General features: G+C 27.0%; 1 protein-coding gene across 9 annotated transcripts in view; it reads left to right on the plus strand.

Annotated features, from left to right (window-relative positions):
• Positions 1-14,167, plus strand: part of Rbcn-3B (WD repeat-containing protein Rbcn-3B) — a 409,024-nt gene that overhangs the window by 22,363 nt on the left and 372,494 nt on the right. For 7 of the 9 annotated variants that reach the window (XM_075355583.1, XM_075355582.1, XM_075355590.1 and 4 more), the window contains 2 exons: positions 2,206-2,351; positions 9,667-9,696. In XM_075355583.1, the coding sequence (XP_075211698.1) occupies positions 2,206-2,351; positions 9,667-9,696 (176 nt within the window). The remainder of the gene's footprint in view (positions 1-2,205; positions 2,352-9,666; positions 9,697-14,167) is intronic. The other 2 variants (XM_075355587.1, XM_075355588.1) reach the window with 1 other exon arrangement.

Here is a 14,167-nt window from a genome sequence, read left to right on the forward strand (position 1 = left end):
AAAAAGGTGCTGGCAGACCTTCCATCTCCAAGAAAGTAGTGGATTGAGTAAGAGAAACTCATCAGAGAAGCCTGGATAAATCTACTCACCATGCAAGTTTAGAACTGGGAATATTGCACTTGACAATTATGAAGGTTTTACACAAGTGCTTAGAACTTCATGCATCGAAAATTCAGTTTGTGAATGCAATTGAATATGACGATAAACCATGCCATTACAATTTTACTGTAGGCATTCTTAATTAAATGAACAAAGATAATGTATTTTTAGAAAATGGTATAGCAAGAACCCTCATGCTGTTTGACAAACACAACATGATAGCCTGAAAATTAATGTTTGGTGTGCGTTGACTGCTTATGAAGTAATTGGATCATTCTTCTTTGCTTGGCCAACAGTTACTAGTGCTAGTTATCTAGACATTTTATAGGAATGTGCTTTATCACAAATTGAACATCAGCAACCCAACATTTACTTCCAACAAGATGTGTTCTAACAGTAATAATCAGTAACAGTAATAATCCTGTGTTGTTACACCACTCGATTTCTTTATTTGGGGATTTGTCAAAGGCAGGTGTACACAACAAAGGTTGTCAAGAGCAATGAACTAAAAAGAAGAATTGAAGGCATAATTAATTGAATAACTCTAGATATTCTTCATAATGTATGGTATGAAATTGAATATCGTCTTGACATTCAAGGTCACAAAAGGTGCTCATGTGGCACTAGTTTGAAGTTAATAAATGTTATAAATAAATTTGTTTGAAATGCCCTGTTCAGCAATACATGTAAACTACACTGCTTTGTTACTTTTTTATTAACATCTAAAGTGTTTTGAATAATTTACGATCTCCTATGTATTCTCTAGGGATGTTTGGGTATTATTAGGAAGAATTAAATATTTCCATATTTACTTTTAAGTACTGTATTGAAATTAGTTTTGAATCCAGATGCCTTTGTTACTATTATCCTCACCAACATGTATCTTGAAGAGGTGGCATGCTTTTTTTATTTTTTTTATGGTTATATTTTACGTGTTTTTTAAAAAATCTTATCATTATATTTTTTGTTAAACAATTGAAAAAATAATTAAATATTGTCTAGAATGAACTATTTTTCAAGATACTGACATTAATGTCTTTAACAATGAAGATCCTCATTTTTATACTGATAGATAACATCAAGTATTGCCGTTCAGTTATATTAAGTAATTCGTCATATTACGAAACAAATTTCTGATTACCTTTTTATAAAGTAATACCACCTATGAAGATTGTCAATGTTTCGCAGTTTTTTTTGACATCATCATTATTATTGTTATAATGATGGCCAGCAAGGAACCACTTCAAACATAAGGTAGTAATATGGTTTAATTTCTGGCCTCCATGGTCAATAGGTAGCATCTCAGCCTTTCACCTGGAAGTCCTGGATGCAAGTCCTGGTCAGGCATTTTTCATATGCTATAAATTTCCATTCACGCTAAATGATCACAGCAGTCAATACCCACACATCTCATAAAAAAATCTCTTTATCATATGAGAAAAGTAAAAAAAAGATTTTTTTCTGAAATTGTACCAAATCATTCTAGCAAAGGCATTTGGGTATGGTACTTACCTCCTGAATGTGTCTCATACAGTAATAGCACAAAAATTTTATTCTCATCAAGAGTAAAAATTGATGTGAAAATGAGAAGTGACAACATGAGAAAAATGAAGAGTGAAGAATGATATCCTTGTCAAATGCAAAAAAAAACAAAAATCTTATTTTTCCCAGCAATCTTGATTGATTTTTGAAGTTTTATAATACAATATTCGGGAGATGCTTTCTAGTAAGATTCTGTTTAGCCTCTGGAACCACTGTAAGATATTACTTCAGAGGATGAATGAAGATGATATGTATGAATGTGAATGAAGTGCAGTATTGTACTGTCTCAGATCGACCACTCCTGAGAAGTGTGGTTAATTGAAAACCAACCACCAAAGAATATTAGTATCCATGACCTAGTATTCAAATCCATATAAATGTAACTGCATTTTACTAGGATTTAAATGATTATTATCATTTAAATATGATAATATTAACTCCAGCTAGTTTTAAAGATATTTTGTATATGGCAACATTTATCCCTGAAGTAAAAGAAATAAAAATGAAGTTGGTCATAATTGTATTATAAGTAAATTAATTATCCTAATATAAAAATATGTTTAGATATACGATGCTGGTGACTTTTCGGTGTTATGCTCTGTAATATCACCAAGAGGAGAACGTTGGTTAGGAGGTGAATTTTTATCTCCTGATCGTATACTAGTGTGGACAGATGAGGGCAAAGGTTATATGTATAAACTGCCTGCCAAGTAAGTATGACATTTTTTAAATTAAACTAAATTGAACCGTGCATATTATGAATCTCTGTAGTTTATAGGACTAATTGCTTATATAAGTAATTGAATGAAACTGTTTTTGCATGTAAAAATAATTTTTATTGGAATGTTATACACCAAAATTAAATCTAATTTTTGCTGAATGCAAAAATAAATACAATAATGACTATATAAGCTAAAATTTATTTGCTTTGTTAACTCAGATAGAATGCAATAATACTGTATTGGGTTAATGAGGGTGATGGTTGGTAGAAAGGAAATGTATGTAATTTTTGCAAAAACAGTTATATTAGGTACATAAATTCTAAATAAATGTGAACATTCATGTTTTGCTTACCACAATTAGTACACTCATAGTTAAATAAATAGTTAAATTATTGCTTAGATGGGTATATATTTCTTAAGTTTGTGAGTTATGTAGATAGTATTACAGTATTCAGGGTTTGTGTAATATGCACATTCTATTTGAGTCCTTTTTATTGTAATCTTTTCAACAGCTGACCATTGTACCTGATAGTGGGATATAATTTGGCAGTATCTCTGGTCAAGGTCAAACATCCAAAACATCCAAAATATTATATTTATTAAATGTCTATTGTATTTTTTTGAGTCCTCAGTCATTTCATTTGTTTGATGCTAGTCCTTCCTGTTCTCTTCTTGTATTTTAATCTCAATATATTTATTACACCTGTTTTATATATTCAATGTTTATCTTCCTGTATATTTAAATACTACCTTCCTGTAGCAGATTAATTAAAACAGGTTGTTTCAATGTATGTCCTACCAGCCTAATTTATCTCTTCCCTCCTGTTTATTTGAAAATTTTTCCACCTTAAACTTGAAATTAGCCACCTGCTTTCATCATTTTCCTAAATACTACATTCTGGAGGTCTCTATTATTTTCCTTTTTGACATGACAGCGTCTTATAAATCGATGAACGCCGGCAGCACACACGAAAAAGCATGACTCATTGTCCTGTTTCGCCTGAGCCGAGCGTACAAGCGAGAGCGCGGCAGCGGCACGAGCAAGAGAGAGACATGATCGGCCTAAGTGTTCAGTTTGTGCCGCATCTATCTCTCTTCCACTCGATTGGCCCATGTGTCCGAGTAGAAGAGAGACAGCGACAGCACACAACTTCCACCTACACGTGAACTGTTTTCGTCAACTGTTAAATAAAGTAAAGTGAAAAGTTAATGTGGTTTTCATTGTTTATTATACAACAATTGCAGCAAAACAAGTAATTTTTTAAATATGTAATTTTTTAAAACATCCAAATCATGGATGAATTTAATTAATTCGTATTTTCATCTAGCCCAACGTCAGTTTTGAAAAGAAAAATCACAAATGATCAAATTTCAATTAACAATGTATCAACAAGTACTTTATCTTTGTTAAAATAATTCTAATCTTGAATGCGTATCAGATGTTAATAAGTCAACAACGCTGAGAGGAACAACCATCGATTTGACTTTTTCAAGGCACATTACACTTGAAACACTCCCCTTGATTTCCTACTTTTCCTCTCATCATCCTATCCTTAACAGAATAACACAGATTGGAGGAAGTTGAATTTCACACATGTATATAAGTTGTAAATAAATTGTTAATAGCCCATTGGTACTTGTAAATAATCTGTTAATTTAAGTAGTAAACATATTTGAATTAATGAGTGCAAATAAATGTTAATTTATCGATAAAATTGTAGTTTTCAATTAACTCCCTCTTTGTATTATACAAAATAATGATAATTCAGTAATAATGATTCAATTCAATTCAGAAAAGTATGCAATTTTTCATCAATGTTTTTTTTTTCAAACTTTCTTGCTGATGGGTCATTTCTCAAAAAACATGTGTTTACTTCATAAGGTTAACAAGTTTTTTTTTTGCGACATTACAATCAAAGACGTTGTCATGCTCAAATCTCGTGCGAAACGTAGTTCCACATAAACCAATTTTTTTTTCCTGTTCCATGTGTTCAGCGCTTACAAATATTTTATGTTCCATACAAAAATATCATATATTTATATTTAAATCTGTATTCATTTTCCACTCATTGTCCCTTGCAAAAAGAAATGAAACCTTTTTTTTTTAGAAATGGAAAAAATTTTCTTGAAAAATTTTGCTTTAATATATTTATATTGAATTAAAATTTTAATGAATACTTTTACATAATTTCAATAGCTATATTAAAGGAAAAAGTATGGTGACATGTCAAAAATGGGGTTTTGTGTTTTTTTGCAAATCTTTTCTGTTTTAGGGTCCAATATTCATGGCCAAAAAACATATGTATGTTCATACATATATGTATTACACTGCTTTTGGCCTTTTATCTCAGGATTGACCAAACCGATTTTGTTCAAATTTAGCTCAAATATTTTTATATATGAGCCATTGATCATATTTTTTTAAAAATTCATTGAGGGTATTTGGGGGATATTGCAAAAAACAATTTTGATTTTCTTCTCTGGCATTTTGGAGAAAATCTTATTAAAGCAAATTTCTTACCTACAATGCACACATAAATAATAAAAAAATTCACCCTCCAACTCTTAAAATTGCAGTGTGTTTTTTGTTCTTTTGCTCTACCTTCCTTCAGTTTAAATATTTGTCAAAGATGTTGAAAGTAGATGCTTATTATATAGAACTATCAAAAAATGTCTACAATTTTTTTTAATTACCGACCCCAGACCTAAAATGCAGTTAAAAAGAGTATTATATGACTTGACTGGCGGCATAGCCAAAAAAGCCGTGCATCACTTTGTCAATATTTTTTTTAATATTTTCCTGATAAATTATTTTATCTCTAATTTTTAAATTACAAGATAGTAATTAAAAAGTTTTTAAAAACCGTGAATACTGTAATGATGTATGTAGAATTCCATATAATATGTAGAAATTCAAGATTAATAAATATTTTTATAATGAGTATACAATATCATCTGGTTTACCTTTAACAACAGTAATATAATATTTACCCTGCACTGTACTTAGGTGTGGTATAGTTATTGGTATAATATTGAGGTAATTGGAATAGGTTAAGTAAATATACATGATGATTTGTCTCCAAAACAACTTCTTTGCTAAAAGCAGTCACAACTATATAAGAATAGGTTAATTTTATAAAAACTATGTATTGTATAAAAATGGTAATTTTATGGACAGTCTAAACCAATATTGAGAAAATAATAGTTGTTTTTAACTTATAAAACTTTGGATAATTCTTAAAATTCCTAACTTAGGTAAACAAATTCATTACAGCTGTGAAGCTAAGCTTCACAGCTCGATATGAATGAAGTAAAACAATTTTCTGTACTTGGTTAGAAAAAAAGTTACCAACAAATTTAACTTAAGAATATCTAGCAACCTAACAGTACATGTAATTCTCTGCACTTTAAATAAGACAAATTGATAAAAGTAACACCCAGTTTTATAAGTTTTGAGTATAGAAAAATTTTTTAATCATTATTTTTTCCTGTTGTAAGGCCATCTATTTGAGCCAGGTACAATTGAAATAAATTCTAAACTACTCAAAAATTGCCAGTTTTGTTGCAGTCTTGGATGATTCTCATTTGTTGGATTTTTATTTATATAATTATAATTTCAGAATTTTTTTGAAATACTCATCAGAATTTTACAAAGGACTTTCCACCATATTTACTATGCTGTTTTTTTTTAATGATCAGAGTTTGGTATGAAGTATGTATCTGAAGTATTCTGATTTGGTATAATTTAGTATAAGAGAGGTTCGACATAAGTCCTATGTTATGTACACTATGAATGTGTTTATTTTTCATTTGGATGACTTAAAATCAATCCTTGAATCTCCATTTAGGAGCAACTTTATTAAAATACATAGACTGCCGATCATGTAAACTGCAATCTTGTTTACTTTGCTGGTGTCTAGTAAATATACATATTCTTTGATGGCTTCTTATAAAAATAATTTTACTTAGGAGAGTAGCATTATAAAAGTTACCTGCCATTTTAGCAATTTGATTTAATGAGCATAAATCCTTATATTCAGTTATGTATGAAATGTGGCTTTGGTTGTTGGTAAAGCTTATCCTCACTTTACATGCTTCAACTTGTAGAATGTTACTCCATGGAAGATTATAGATGTTGGGGAAGCATCTCAGAATGTAAGGACAAATTCAGCATGCAGTTTACCAGTGTAAATACTAAGCAAATCTCATTTGAACAGAGAGAAATATGAACAAGTAAAAAAAAGAAAAAAATATCCGGTAACTTTGATTTATTAAATTTACAGAGTGTATTCCTTACAAACTAACAGTTTGTTTTTTACAACAGTTGAAACATCTTTAAAATGATCCAGGATATATAATTTTGCTCTATATGCCGTTTGCATTTAATAATATTCCAAGAATATTCTATATGCAGGAAAGCTGTGTTTTCGCAAGCCTAAGATGTGTCCATAAAAAACTTGTATGAATTGCAAACAAGTCACCCAACATGGTAACTGTTTTTTTTATTTTCACAGTTTACTGGACCATGTCTTATTGTGATTTATTTAATGGTTATTTTTTGTTTGTTTGAAGCAAAATTTTTATTAAGGAAATAATAAATTTGTAAAATGGAAAAAATTAAATAATTAATACTAGACTTACCTTCTATTTATACCAGATACTGTGTGATCGCTTCCATGTGTTAATTATTTTGTTAGGCTGTCATTTTATCAGAACTGTTGAAATAATATCTTGTATTTATATTATATTATTTTAATGTTTTTTTATATAATATAAATTAAGATAAAATTCAAATAATCACAAGATGTACAAAAACTACTAGGAAAAATGAACACTGAAAAAAAAAGTTACAAATCATCGGGTTGAAATATCCATGGACTATTTAAATAGTAGCATTGAAAAAAACATTTTCGAGTGATGGCACAAGATGAACTAACCCATGCTATCTGCCTGAGCTCGAATAACAACAATATAAAATATCATAGACATTTGTTGCATCAATGCATCATCAATTCCTTGGCAGAGTTCAGTATGACACGCTAATGAATCATTAGTGCTCAATATGTTAATACGAGTAAAAAAGTCAACATTTAGTTTAAATATTGGTTAAGATTGTTCATAAAGATATAACATTTAGTAGTATACCATTATTAATTATGAATCAGATATTGAAAATTAAACTAATTGCAATCTTTCTGGTTAAAAAAGTGATAGCATTGTACATACATTAATTGCATTTTTTTTTTCATTCCTGTATGTAAAAATGATCCCAAATAATCATAAACATATTTTTGTCTCTGGAATGAACATGCAAGTGGCACACCAAATCATATAATTTAACAACTAACTGAATTGTAGAGAATTGCCTCTAAATTTTTATCTCTAAATAATATATTATCATTTAAGATATTTTTTTTTTATAAGAAGCATGGCTTCAATGTTGTTTTTTGCTACTAAATTGATGTTTTTAATTGCAACATTAATTATACTCTATAGGAGTTTTCATTATGTTTTAGTACATTTGAAATTAAATGAATTGAAATACAAATCAACTGATGTGTTTTACTCATATTCCTTTTTTATCTTTTAAATTATGAATGCTGCATTAGATGTATGATGTTATTGCTTTATAGATAATAATTAGTATTTTTGCATTTTATATTAATTTGCTGAAGTTGTCATTACTTTCAAGACTTGCACGGTTTTTGTAGTACACATAACACATTTATAAAAGAAGTATATACTGAAAATTATTTTAATGAACTTACCCACAATTTTTTCTTCTAAAATAAGAGTTATTTTTTTCTTTGTGGTCCATTTGTTGATTGTTTAGTTGCAAAATGTTTGTGTAATTAATTAACAACAATATTATTTTTATTTTTTTGTTTAATAAATTTTTACATTATTTAAATAATCTGAACATTCTTTTTTTCTATTATGTTATTTTAAATTTAAGAATTTTCTTTTGCTTGGTGGTCTCGCCATATAAGCTTTAAGCTTGTGTGCGAGAGAAGGAAATGGAATTTTTATTGCATATGAAAAATGTCATGCCTAACTGGGATTCAAATCCAGGACCTCCAGATGAAATGCCAAGACATAGGTGGATATTTACATGGATGGATGTGTTGTGATATTTACATTAACAACAACAAACTTTTTTTAAACAAGTTTTACTTATTTATATTTTTCAAAATTGGAAGTTGTACTTTAAGAAATATTTATGTGTTGAAATATACTGTGGAATTTTTATAGGGTATGAAAAATGTCAAGCCTAACTGGGATTTGAACAGAACCTTCTGTTTGAAGGGTTGAGGTATTACTGCTCCATCACAGGGGTTTCCAATTATAATAAAAATATTAGACATATTTACTGTTACATGTAGGGAAAAATTGTATAATATTAGTTTGACTTTTTGGGGTTTTCAATGTAGCCAAGATACATAAACACAAAGATGATATAACATAAAATAGCATGACATCATTAATTACCACCTTAATTTTTGTAAAGATATGCAATATCTTTACAAAAAGATATGCAATCTAATTTGCAAGATATGCAATCTAATCAAAAATTTGACAATCTAATCAAAAACTTAAAACTGCTGTTGAAAAGTAAATGTAGATAAAAAAAAAAATAGTTCCAATAGGGAACCCAAAAAGGAATTTTAAGAATTCATATTAAACAGAAATAACTTATATTTAACATTTGTTTGAGTTACATTTGATGGGTTAATTAATTAATTTTCAATTAAAAATATTGAAAACAAAGCTTTTGTTAATTACGATTTTAATTTGTCTAACAAAGTATTAATGAGTGTACAAAGTTTAATATGAGTATATTTTTACTATTTATTTTCAAACATGGAACTTCAGCCAGGCATGGAAAACTCTGCAAAATAGAGAAAACATTCAGAAATTTGAAAATTTGTATTTCAAAATTTTTATAAATATTTATATTTTTAACTGGTAAAAGCTACATGGAAGGATACATGTATAAGATTATACATTTTTCATATTTTTTATTTCTATAAAGTCTTAGTCTAATTATCACAAAAATATTATTGTTTATAAGTTTCTGTAATGCTATTATTAGAAAGTATTAAAGTAAATACGTGAATGTCTTGTTAATTAAATTTGAATATATACATATAGATATATATTGGATCACAAAGAAATTATTATAAGATGTTTACTAACATAAATATACAAGTTGCAAAGAAAATAGTTTACCAAGTCTTGTTTGTTATGACAGTTTAAATTTTGTTCTTGTAATTTCATTTGTTGCTTTGTTTTCCCCTGACAGCAAGCTGAAGGGTCGGCCGCTTGAAAATCGGTATGCACTTTACACATCATATTGTATAATCAGTCATTATTCATTTTAAAGCCATAATAATCTGGTTTTTTTTTACAAAAAAGTGTACCTTAAGTATTTAAAAAATAAACACATAATATTTTTTTTAATACTTTCATATCATGAAAAGATAAATTTTTAAATTGTTTAGTAATTTGCTTTATTTTTTATTGGAAGGGGATTTTATGATTAGAATAAGATGATTTAGGTGTCCCAACAGAATAAATTTATTGTGTTTTTATCTCCATTTTTTAATAGAATTCTGATATATTTTTTAACTCTTTGAAGATGTAATTATGATTTTTTGTATGTCTTTGAAATAATGGAATTAAAAATTTGTTCTATTCCTGGATAGTCAACTTAACAGTTGGCTTGGCTACACTGTATGTATTTTGTGCTGTTAGTATATGTTAAAAAAGCCTTATTTATGACTATTCCTCTAATTCTTTTTTTTAAACGTAAAATTCTGTTGTTGCATAATGGGAACTGAAGTTTCTTTTAATCTTATTCATCGTCTATATCTTTATTTAATCATCAAGTAAACCTTACATGTTTGTCATCCTCTAGAATAAGCTATGTAGTTCGAAATTATAACTATCTTGAAAATATTCGTAAAGTTTAAAGTATTATGCAGTGCATTCATGTTTTATTTCAGTTGGCATTATTTACCCATAATTCAGATACAGGTAACTTTTTGTTTTAAAAAAATTATTTTTAAAAAATTTTTAATCAAACTTCTGTCTTTAAAATTCCTTTCTATTAGTTAGCCATTTTGTCTTAAATTTTTTTAACATTGTACTAAAGAGTATGTAACGATAAATTTGTAATATATAAATTATTAATCATACGCAGTGCGTAAGTTCTTAGAATAAATAATTTTTTATTAATCTTTATTATCATCTGTTTGATAAGTGTTTCACTTTTGAATTCTCCTGTTTGGGAGTAATGCAATTGAAGCTTAATTTTTGTTATCCTGTATTTCTGTTGCATTAGTCTTTAATGGTTGGATATGAAGTCTTCTTAGTTGTGAGTATACATCAAAGTGATACACAGTTACAATTAGACGAATCCTTCTAATAGTAATCCTTCTTCTTCGTAGGACACATTTTTCAGAGAATTCTTATAAACTGCTCAATAAGTTGCAGTATACCATTTAACATAATTATAATTCTTTTTATTTATGTCTTTTGTTGCCTTTACCCTTAATTAAGTTAATCATATTTTACCTACCATGCATCAGTATTTACTTATTATTATTATTAGTTCAATTTTGGTGCTTAGGGATTATATTAATTTGTTTTATATATTATATCTGCTAAATTTTATGAACTCCCTGTTTTACCTATTTTATGGTGTTGGTTTAAAAGTGGCATCATTTTGGTGATGGATTTGTAACATAGTTTATAATTTTTGAATATGTATTAATATTACTTTACTTAATACTTAAATAAACTAATTAGAATTGTAATTTACTTTAAAAAAAAGAGGAGGTACTCATTAAACTGAATGTAAGAAAGTAAAAATTTTCACATTCCAGAATGCCGTAACTCACTTTGGTAGTTGTCATTTCTATGCAGTCTTGTTCTTATTTTATCACATAAGTTTCTCACTTTTTTGATTCTTTCTTTTATTTTTTTTAATAGTTTTACCCATATTTTGTATAAAACAAAAAATATAGAATAAACTTTTTTAAAGAAGTAAAACTGACTTGAAAAATAGACTAAAAACTAAAAAACAATACATTTTAAATCCATTAAATTTTTACTTTTCGAAGTTTGTGCCAAATTAAAAGGCCAGACAAATAAGTTGTTGATGTTGGATTTAAATTTGTGCTGACTTTTAAAAGTTAGCATTTAAAGAAAATTTAAGCAAGTATTGTTATTTTTTAAGTTTTTAATGTATTTCTTTTAATTAGTTTTATTTTTTTAAAGTTTATTTTATTTTCTAATTTTTAATATGAACATATTTAATTTCTATAATTCAAATACTCTTTTAATTTGAAACATTTACACTTTTATAAAACTATGATATTTTGTTTAATTATTTAAAAATTTACAGTAGAAATATTTTTAAAACTAGATTAAGTCAAATACAGATTAATTAACTGCTGATCTTATTCACTTACATCTCTTATGTATGTATTGTTATCATAATTGCTAATTAGTTATTAAATGTAGCTGTGATGTATTACCATTGTTTAGATTAGTTTAAATAATAGTGTACTCTTGATTGTTGGGATTCAGTTAACAGTTTAGTTTTAGGAATGGTCAAATTAAAACTAAATTAAATCAACTATTGAACTGTAATTGGGTGTACAGCATAGAGTCTGTATAATCTTAAATTTAAAAAAAATAATAATAATTTCTGCTGAGTTTATTATGGCTTTATTATTTTTTCATGTTACAGTAAAAAATTTTAATTTTAAATAATGATATTTATTATATATTTTCCTAATTAAGTAAAGATTTATGTGGACATTTCATTTTATTATTATTATTATTATTATTATTATTATTATAAAATGTAATAAACATTTTGTTAAGAATTTTGTATCTAACCATTTTTGTTTTAATTAACTTGATCTGGTATTTATATTTTTTTAAATGATTTTTATATATTATGTCTGTTTATTTAGCATAAAAGAAACATTTTATCAGTTAATTGAAGATGCAGATGTTTTTACATATCTAGCATTGTAACTGTGTTGTATTTTGACAGAAAAGAATTTTATATAAATAATTTTTTGTGAATTATCTTGCATTTTAAAAAACTTTCAAAAAAGTTAGCAAAAAACTTATTTTTGGTGATTATTTTTTTTTTAACCCTAGCTAAATCCTTAGTAATAGAGGTATTGTCAGCACATTTTTAACCATATTATTTTCAAAGGATATTCATGTATACTCTAGTTTTCCCTCCAACCTTTTTACCTTATCTAACTGAAATATGTATAGCATAGTGTTAGTCATAGAATGTTCTTTTTGCAGTAATAGTTTTAAATGCTATTCGGTAAGAAAACTAACTGGATTCCTATAAGATAGAATATTTACCTCAGTAAATTATCTAGAACATCTTTCTAAATTTTAGCATTTTATTGATTTGTATTGCAGTATGTGAATTTAATAAAAAACTTTTTGTTTTTGGTTTTTTACTTTGATTTTTAAATGATGTGTAGTGTACATCATTATTTATGGTGATTCTATGTTAACTTTCTAACTTAAAATGTAATGACGTCTGGCTCAGATGTCTGCCGAAACAAATTTCCCTCTTCTCTGAATGCTAGAGCCACCTAAGAACAGGTGCTAGTTATAATGAAAACCATCAATTTTTACTAGAAGTTTATGGCATGTAGAAGTATCCTCAACTGAACTATTAAAGTTATAGTTATGGAATTTTTAGTTAATACAGTTTAAGAATGTTCACTGTATATACTTTTTTCATTCCTAGCATTGTGATCTACTTTATAAATTTATCAAAAATTGGAAATTCATTATTGCGATTTATTCAACATTTAGAATGTCCATGTAATATCTGAACTTCATGTTTATTTTTGTTATATTTAATACAATTTGTGTAAGTTATGACTTTTTTCTTACATGTTGGTATGATATAATTTTGCAGTACTCTCTCTGTTTATATGGTTATTTTGTTAAGGAAAATTTGATATAATTATCAAAAATTATATTCTTTAAGGCATCAATCTCTTTATTAATTTCTTGATTCATCAAAAAAGTAAGTTATGTTTTTGAATGACAACAAAGTATGTCTTTTGATTAATAGTATAAAAAATAATGGTTGTACAATTAAATTTTAACATAAGATTAAAAGTATGTAGAAAAAGACATTTTCTTGGAAGTTATGCATCTATTAAAGTTAAACATTTTTTTTTTAAGTTGCTTTGATTTGATATTTTTATTGTTTTTGTAGGGGTGAATGGGGTTGTTTAACATAAAGAATGTCTTGCTTGTGACTTTATTTCTGGTGATTTCATAAAATTTGTTACGATATACTTCAATCCACATCCTGTTGTTAAATTGTTTTTATTTTTTTTTACTGCTGTGTTAATTGTTGCTGTTTTTTGATTGAACCATTTATCAGTATCAGTTCACTAACATTAATCTGCAAAAGTTTTTTATTTTTGGAGCAACTCATTGCAGAAAGTCTTGTCATATTGAATGAAAATTTTACCTTGTTTGTGAGCTTCTCTGAATTGAAATAAATTTATTTTACAATTATTTATGCATAGGGTTCATGGCATATATATTGCAGTTACGGTATCTGACAGCCTTTAAATCTTCAAATTTAAATCATTATTTATCCCAAAATTGTTCAGAGTAATAATTTTTCACTATAATTCAAAAACTTTTGCCAGTTCACACTTGTTTGTTTGTGATTTCTGATATCTATTTGTTGTAATTTATCTCCTTATTTGTAATGGATAATTGATAAAAATAAG

This window comes from Lycorma delicatula, chromosome 2, assembly GCF_047948215.1.
Source record: "Lycorma delicatula isolate Av1 chromosome 2, ASM4794821v1, whole genome shotgun sequence".
Classification (NCBI taxonomy): Eukaryota; Metazoa; Arthropoda; class Insecta; order Hemiptera; family Fulgoridae; genus Lycorma; species Lycorma delicatula.